At 27.7% G+C, this 9,027-nt stretch overlaps 2 protein-coding genes across 2 annotated transcripts in view; both read left to right on the forward strand.

Moving 5' to 3' along the window:
* Positions 1-569: 569 nt before the first annotated feature.
* Positions 570-9,027, forward strand: part of LOC103498772 (uncharacterized) — a 42,701-nt gene continuing 34,243 nt past the window's right edge. The window contains exon 1 of the mRNA XM_051091997.1: positions 570-573. The gene's annotated coding sequence lies outside the window, so the exon portion shown is untranslated. The remainder of the gene's footprint in view (positions 574-9,027) is intronic.
* Positions 5,396-6,601, forward strand: LOC103504413 (uncharacterized). Its single transcript, XM_008468781.3, has 2 exons — positions 5,396-5,712; positions 6,026-6,601. Exons 1-2 carry the CDS (start codon positions 5,615-5,617, stop codon positions 6,324-6,326), a joined length of 399 nt encoding a protein of 132 aa, XP_008467003.1. The 5' UTR covers positions 5,396-5,614; the 3' UTR covers positions 6,327-6,601.

The following is a 9,027-nucleotide window of genomic DNA, read 5'->3' on the forward strand; positions in this document are numbered from 1 at the left end:
CATCTTTTCTAAATACTCGTAAAAGATAATATTTCATCTATTTAGTCTAATATATCATATAAATACTAATAACTATATTCATTAACTTAGCCTTGAAGTAAAAACAACTTAAATATTAATCTAAATAAATTCTATACATTTTATGATTTTTAAAAATATTTATTGATATCGACATTTCATCAATATATCTATAAAATTGAAATTTCAATATCAACATCGTCAACAAAATTTTAATCCTTGATTGTAGGTTAGAAATACATTTTCATCGAAGAAAAAAATAATCAAAATTTGAACACATGACCTCTTAAACCGTTCAAACCTTAATATCATTTTATATCGATTAAGCTAGTAATAAAAATATAATGTATACACTTCTCTCTCTCTATATATATATGTGATAGAATAATTTAAAAAGAGGGAAATAGAAAAAGGTGTATTTGTGGATTAGGTTTTATAGAATCCATGGCACTGTAAAAGGTGGGAGATGATCCCATTTTCATTTAAGTCCCCAAAAAGATAAATATTATTTTTATCATTATTTTATGGTATCACAATTCCCTTTCCACAAACACACAAAGATTTTCTCATCGGCCCCACCCCCCAAACTCTTTATAAAATATTTTAATTGTCTCCACCATCACCCCTCTTAACAATCCCCTTTCAAATTAATTAATTAATATAACCAACATATCCACAAAAACTTATAATAAAAAACAACTATATTAACCGCCAAAGTATTATCATATCATATATATTATCATTATGGGTATAGGAAACGAAGTCGTACTCGATTTGTATTCTTCTTCTTCTTCATACATACATACATATATATATATATATATGGCTTCAAACTTTACTTTAAAAAAAGGTTATATTATCGATGTACACAAAAATGATTTTAGTATCTACAATCTGACGTATTGATAATATATATTAATAATAAATTTCATCTAAAGATTACTCAATGGATATATAGTATGATCATAAATATAGTTTTGTTATACGCAAATTTAATAATTTCTTAGCTCAATAATAGATTTCATAATTTTTGAAAATGTATATAGTTTTTATAGGATCAAAAAATGTATTTGATTGATCCCCTACTATAGAACTAATTAATATGAATTAGGGTTGGGATATTACTTTTCTAAACATTTATTCATTCGAAAGAGTTGGAATAATTTTAAGAAATGTCCTTTGAATTCTTAGTACTACAAAAAAGAAAAATGTCATTAATTTGGTCTATTTTCATTTTCAGAATTTAAGAGATTGGATTTGGTTCTTAGGCACGTGTGGTTTGGATGTTGATCGGACGGTAGAGAGATGAAGTTTGGAAATTGAAGGAGTAGGAAATGAAGGTAGAGGTGAGAAGTAGGGGAGTGGAACCCATAGGAAATGTTAATAATAGCGAATAAGACTTTGTTGGAAGACAAAACCACTTTAGTACTGTACTTTCCCCAATTCTCTTTTATTTCTGTCTTAAAAACATTATATTATTAAGTCATCAGTTATCCATTACAAGTCATTTAATGACAATTATATCCCTCCCAAAAGGTGACAAAACTATGAAAAACTGTAAAAAAAGAAAAAACTAAACTCACAATTCTTCCATCATTACTCTCCATCTCCAACATTTATGGAGATATATATATGCATGTATATATGTGTATATATTTACATGTATATATTTGTTAAATTAAGTTAAACGTTTGGTTTGTGCTTTGTGTGTATGTGAAAAAGTGTTTGGTGAAAGGACGTGTGTGCACACTACAAAATTGATGCAAGAGTGTGTCATGAAAAGTGAGGGGGAAATGTGTATAAAGAAAGATTGATTAGCAATAAGGACACTTTGTAAAGTAAAAACATATGTTAAGACTTGGAAGAAATGAAAAAGGCAAAAAACGACAAAGAGCATTGCCCAAGTGATAAATGTTGTTCAAAACAAGGAATTTTTGTCTTTTTTTTATTATTATTTGAATAAATGTTACTTCATTAGACGATGTGTCTCTCATAAACATGTTAAAAGGAAAAGATAACACTAACTATACTAAAAACATTTTGAAGAATATATCTATAATTGACTTTTCTAAAATAATGTTGAAAATGTATATAAGTATTTAAAGAAGAAAGATCGAGAAACATATTATTCTTCATTTATATTCAAAAGAATATATTGTAAAGGATTCTTTTAGGTAATAAGGATCTAAACCTCATAAAAAATATCGTCTAGAATAATTTAGATTTAAGGAAAGCTTAAAAAGTTCTCTTGTTTTGAGTTCAATGATCTTTCACCTACAAATAGGAATTATATCCTCATTTGTAGATAAGGACAAACCACAATAGCATAATATCATAGTCTACATATTAAGCATAGAGAGAACTTTCCTAACTTTATTCTTTTGAAACATTTCAAAATAGATACAAGACCAATAGAGATAATTATTTTTACTTATATATCCTTGATCACCTACTTAATTTTCTGACCAATGTGTAACTTTATATGTACTTCTAATATTGGTAAGCCATAAAAGAAAAGGGATAAGAAAAATTAAGTAAAGCCAGAGAGTTAGATATAAAAAGTGAGCAAGTTACATTCAAGTGTGAAAAAACTTCTCTCAATAAAGTGTCCAAATTTGTACTTTCTTAGTAAAAGTTCGATCATTTCTTCGCTAAGTATTTGTCTCTCTTTTTCTGTTTCATTTTCTTCGACAAAATATACAATCAACATAAAAAAAATTACGTGAAAGAGATAAGCACCTATGAGATACTTTAAGGCATTAAAGAAATAGTATCACACAGTTGAATGTAACAAAGCTGGCTTTGTTTAGAAATTTAGAGAAGAGCTTACATTATTTACGCATACGACCCTAAAATTATGAGAAATACACTACGTGAGTTCTTTGGTCTTGAAGTACTTCTACGTTTTTGTATTTTTATTTTATTCAATAATTTTTTTTTTCCTTTGTTTCTTGAAAATAACTAATATTTTATTAGTGAACTATGTCTAGTTGTTAAAATTTTTTGTTTTCTTTTATCTGTGGATTCCATAACAAATAATATAATTTTAACCCTTAAATAAACACTTTTTTCTTATTTATTAGAAGCATTGTACAGCATAATTTGAAACTATTTTGGAGTACGTAATTTGGGAATGACAAAAGTCTTCTTTAATTCCCATGAAAATAAGGATGCTTTTCTCATTTAATTACTTATGAAGGAAGTAATTTATAACTACTTTAGGAGAAAGCCAAAGAAAAAAATCTCTAAAAAAATGAGAAAACTCTTTTGACCGAAGTAGCTTGAATTGGAAGCATTTAAAATTGATTTTCCTAATAGTGGATGCAACTAACTAAACATGAAATTGGATTTGCCAATAAAGTAGTAGTGTATACTTTAATCAACGGAGTTTTCTTCTCTCTCAAACAATTTTTAAATCTGTATTTCACTATCGTGGCAACAATTAAAATATATCAATTTTGATATAGGAATGTGAAGATCTCAATGTTACTAAATTAATTATTAATAAAAATGTGGATATTTAACATATAGTTGAAAAACCAAATTAGAAAAATTATTTTGAAAAGAAAAACTTCTCAAACAAGTTATATAAATGCACTAATATTTTTGCAATATCTCAATGTCAAACTGATCTATATATGTAATGATGTTTTTTAAGTTCCAAATATTGAATTTTTATGCATTGTTTTTCATCATAATGTTCTCTAGCAGGACCTCGATCGTTTCTTTTCTATTAACCTCAATTTTCCCAAAAAAGAAGAAATTATTACTGCATGTCATTTATTTATGGAAGTTACATGTTCAAAATTAAAATGTATCAGTGGTGGTAAGTGAAATATCATTGTAAATTCCTGTGTGTTTACGTTATATCATATAAGCAAGTTCAATATTTACTTTTACAATCATATGATATACTGTCAACTCAACTAGATCTAAGAAAAAGCACTATATAGTATATATGTAGGGACCCTTTAAGTGTTGTGTTGATGCATGTGTCTCTGGCTCTTTCTAAGTTGAATTGAAAGCTTAGCTTTCTCTTTAATTAACCAGTCAAAATCCGTCTCATTTGTAGTGGTTCCCCTTACGAAAATCTCTCTCTCTCTCTCTCTCTCTCTCTCTCTCTCTCTCTCTCTCTCTCTCTCTCTCTCTCTCTCTCTCTCTCTATATATATATATATATATATATATATATATATATAGCTACCCAAACCTTAGATTAGTTTGTCCATGCATGTCTCCAAATTAACTCTCTTCAAGAACTAATTGCTCTTTATCCCATACAAAATTCTCAATATCATTTCAAGTTGTGAAGAAGTATTTCCTTTTGGTCCACACCAACCAAGTATACAAAATGCCATGGATATATATACATACATGCATACACACAAAATGACATTAATGTATATAAACATTATGGGAATGAACCAAAAAAACGGAACCAACGTAGAACCAATGCAATCAAAATCCAAAACATTATATTAATTGGTTTTATACCTTTAATATTGAACAACATGAGTTTGCACCAAAATCGAAAAAACCCAAACCGTCTACCACCTTTGTTTATGATAATTATGTTGATCTCTAGACTTAATAACTATATAGCTAAATATAAGTTTTAGAATATGCTTCTAGGTTTGGTTTGTAGTTACTGTGAGAGTTTAATCCAAGAGGAAAAGAAAAAAAAAAAAGTGAGAGAGTAACAAGAGGAGCGAAGTGAGTTGAAGATGGTATTATAAAAGGCGGAAACGGAAAATGAGAAAGAAAAACGCACACCGTTTTGGGAATGTGAGGGAGAGGAAGGGCGCGTGTTGCATAAGAATCCATGAAGGCGCGTGGAAAACGTTCCTTAAATAGGCATACATTTTTACATCCCAAAGCACATGAAAGAAATATATATATATATATATATGTATATATATATATATATGTATATGTAAAATAAAAGAGAAGGAAATTAAATAATAAAGAAAATAGGATAGCGATAGCCAAAACCAATAGAATAGGCCATATAGACATAGGGTTGTAGACAGGGACATAATCGTCATAATCCTCCTATCTTTTTTAAGGTTTACCCCTTAACTAAAACCCCCCATTTTCTCTCTCTCTCTTTCTCAAAGTATAAAAATTATAAAAATATCATCTTTGATATCTTTACTTACTTTAAAATTTATTTAATTTTAGTAAAAATCATTTATTAATAATAGAGACTAAATTCAATATATATATTTATTTAAAAATAATAATAAAGTTTCTCTCTTCTCATCTTCAACTGAAAACGACTGCAACCATGCTCAAGTAACCTGTGGTCTACTTTCTCTCTCTCTCTCTCTCTTTCTTCACTATATATACATATATATATATATAACGAAATTAATTAATTAAAAAAAGATTTAAACACCGACTCCAAAAAACTTTCAAAGCCCACCACTTTTAATTTTCTTTTTTTCTTTATATTTAAGTCTTTCTCTCTCTCTCTCTTTCTCTCTCTCTCTCCCCTTTCTCCTTTTTTTCTCCTGTTTGGTAGTTCATCTTCATCATCTCATTAAGTTTTTTTTTTCTTTTTTCATTTTTAGTTTGGTAAAATTAGAATAACAATAATGGTGGATCTTCAGATCGTTTGTTGCATGTGTGGCGATATCGGTTTCCCCGACAAGCTCTTCCACTGTAACAAGTGTCGCAACCGCTTCCAACATTCGTATTTCTTCTGCTCCTTCTTTTCTTTCTTTCTTTCTTTCTTTGTCTATCATCACATGCATGTTTTCCATCTCCAATTCAAATCCTTTTTGTTTAAATGGGCTGTTTAAATTCTTGTTATATCTCATTTTTAATTGGAAATAGTAATTCTTAACTATCTTATATTGTCATCATTTTGTTAGATTTTGGGTTTCGTGCCAATTTCCACTCATAAATAGCTAGCTAAATAACAAATTAAAATTAATTATGTCTGAAATAAAAATCGTAACTTAGCACCGGAGCTAATTTGTTTTTTGTTTCCTGGAATCTAACAGGTACTGCAGCAATTACTATAGTGAATCGGCGGAGCCAATAGAGGTGTGTGATTGGTGTCAGTGTGAAGGACGGAGCACCTCCTCCAGATCACACGGAAGCTCGTCCAGCAGGAGACCTCCGTCGACTGGTACAAACGCCACCGGAATCATGAGCCGCTCCGAGTATTCCAGCGACAAATTAATCAAGCATCATCATGATGATTCTCCCACCGAGAAGGGGAAGCACGGCGGCGCCGGTAGTACTCCGTCGCCCAGGCCGACGACGCGGAGGTACAAGCTTCTGAAGGACGTAATGTGCTGAAAAAAGGACGGTGTGGATTAAAACGCAGCGTTTTGGGGTTCGTTTTATTTTCTCTCTATATATATATATATAGTTCTCTTTTCTTATTCTCAAATGTTAATTATTATTATTATTATTATTATATATGTAGATATATGATATAGGTTTGCTTTTGAGTGTGCGTGGAAATTACATCTGTAGACTCCATGAATTTTGCTTTGTGTTATATATATATATATATTATATAGTTTGCACTTTAGATATTTAAGTAATAAAAAAAATGTAATTATAGTGTATTTCTTCTTTCTCTCTTCTCTCAATTTCTAGTAAAATATATTATTTAGAGGGTTTAATAGTAAAGATTTTAGTTTATTAAATTTTGTGGTTGATGATGTACGTTCAACTATTCTTGTATCTCAAGAGTTTTTAACATACGTTATTTTCATTAATTTCCTAATTAGTTTAAAACATTATTTATATGGTGAAAAAAAAAAAAAACCGTATAGGGCATCATCAATTCAAAAACTGTAAAGATTGAAGAACAAAATAAGGAAAATTCAAATAAATTTATTCAAATAGATTAGGAGGGGTTTTGAGGATTTCTTACGCATGAATTAATTTTATTATAGGAAAGTTGATAACTCTTATTAATTAAAAACAAATATATATATATGTATATATATATTATAGCAGTGATAATAATAATAATAATTTATGTTATAGTTTAGGGTATGATTGAGAACTAATTAAAGTTGAAGTTCTAAAGATCTTATCCCAGTAAATATTGTTCATTTTATTTAGATTTAATTAGATTATAGTATTCTTTGTTTAAATAAGAGGGTTAGATTATAAGTTTGGTGTTTTTAACTTAGCTTTGAAAAACAATAGGTATTTAGTTGATAGGTTTCTATACTTTTAACTTTACATTTTATTTATAGGTTATGGATGTTAATTACTAACGAGTTAATTGCTATATATAATTTTTAAATAATATCGTCTCTTAGACGTACTCTTAGGGCATGTCCAAGTTGACAAACTTAAACCGAGACTTTTATTATTATTCTTTTAACCATTTTATAAGTTGATGAGATAACTTATTTGATTCTATAATATTCTATTATCAAAAATAACGTTTTAATATATTAAAGTTTAGATACGGTAGTGATCATTATGGATTAAATTATTTATCGAATTTTATGTTTGTTTTATTCCACTATTAAAATTATTGTTTTTAATTTTTTTTTAAAAAAATATATGAATTCATAGCCAAATTCCATAAACAAAATCTATTGTCTAAAATTACCTTTTTAGTTTTAGAAAACTTTTTTTTTTGTACAAAATAGATGACAAACCTGAAAAATTAGAAGTAGTATTGGGTTGACAAATATCTTTTTAAAAAATCTAGAAAACTACTCATTTTGGTTTTTACTTGTTTTGTTTTATTAACCCTTAATATTGTTTTGTTTTGTTAACCACTAACTTTCACATGTAAATTTATTTTTTAGATTTGCTTTTTCAATTTGTATGATAATATTTAAAAAACAAATCAAATCAAAGCTTCGAAAACTTGTTGTTGACCATAAGTATATACAAGTAAAAAAGAATCATAATGGAAAATATAGACTTAAGAAAATACAAACTAAACAAAACAGAGATATGTCATTATAAAAACAAGATTTAAAGAATTATCCCAATCCCTTCTCTAAACTCTTTGCATATTCACTAAGTCTCCCACTCTCAATTTTTCTTCAAACACGGTGATCAACACTAATAGACTTCCTTCGATATACATTAATAAAAGAGTCTTTATCTATCTATCATTCGAAAGATTTTTGAAAATTTTCCATATTTATAAATATTTACGATAACTTTATCATTTAAAATAATTTTTTAGGAAATTTTTGAAAGTCAAAGTTGGGAAGGTAAAAGATCTTTTTACTTTTAACCCCATATCCAAATTTTTGGAAGACTCTGTTGAAAAATCATCCTAAAGTCAGAAAAATAATGCAGTCTATTTTGTTGTTATTGATTTGTGGCCATTCATTTATTTAGAGGGATATTTCAAACTTCCAAATATGCATATAAATAAAATTGTACATTAGTGTATTTTTGTATTGTATGTTTGAACTTTGAAACAACTTTGTGATACATATGGCCCAATAACTTATAATGTTTGATCTATTTTTGTGTGTATACCCTTTCAAATATCCTTTTCATTTTTAGACCTAAGACTTTTATAACAAATTATTCATTATTTTACCTTATGATCCAATACATATAATTATTTGGATGATAAGTATTTTAACTCAAATAGAAGTATGTGGGTTAGGTCTTGGATTATTTTCAATATTGTTAAAAATGATTAATGAGATAGTGGCCAATCAAGAATAATGTTTAAAAGAATTAGTGATAAATAAAATTAAAGAAAAATATGAGCTTGGAGCTAACTTATGAATACATTTATCATTATATAATTCCTAAAATAATTGTTAAGAGAGATGAAACATGTAGCATTAAGATATAAAATTGGGAGTTTATGTCTTCCCTTATAACCTCTTGGTTTTGGTCTATTTATATATAATAGTATAATTAAAAACTATTTAATTTGGAAATTAAGTAAACTCTTAGTTTAGTTCAATTGTAGACTTTTATTATTAGAAGAAATAGAGTTGTATTGAAAAGTCTATCAATTACTAACAGAAGTAATTTTGTGTGCAAACTT

Source organism: Cucumis melo, chromosome 11 (genome assembly GCF_025177605.1).
Source record: "Cucumis melo cultivar AY chromosome 11, USDA_Cmelo_AY_1.0, whole genome shotgun sequence".
NCBI lineage: Eukaryota > Viridiplantae > Streptophyta > Magnoliopsida > Cucurbitales > Cucurbitaceae > Cucumis > Cucumis melo.

Coding starts and splice junctions, on each gene's coding strand:
- LOC103504413 (XM_008468781.3), top strand. CDS start 5,615: ATGGTGGATCTTCAGATCGTTTGTTGCATGTGTGGCGATATCGGTTTC. Junction 5,713..6,025: donor CGCAACCGCTTCCAACATTC/GTATTTCTTCTG, acceptor GGAATCTAACAG/GTACTGCAGCAATTACTATA.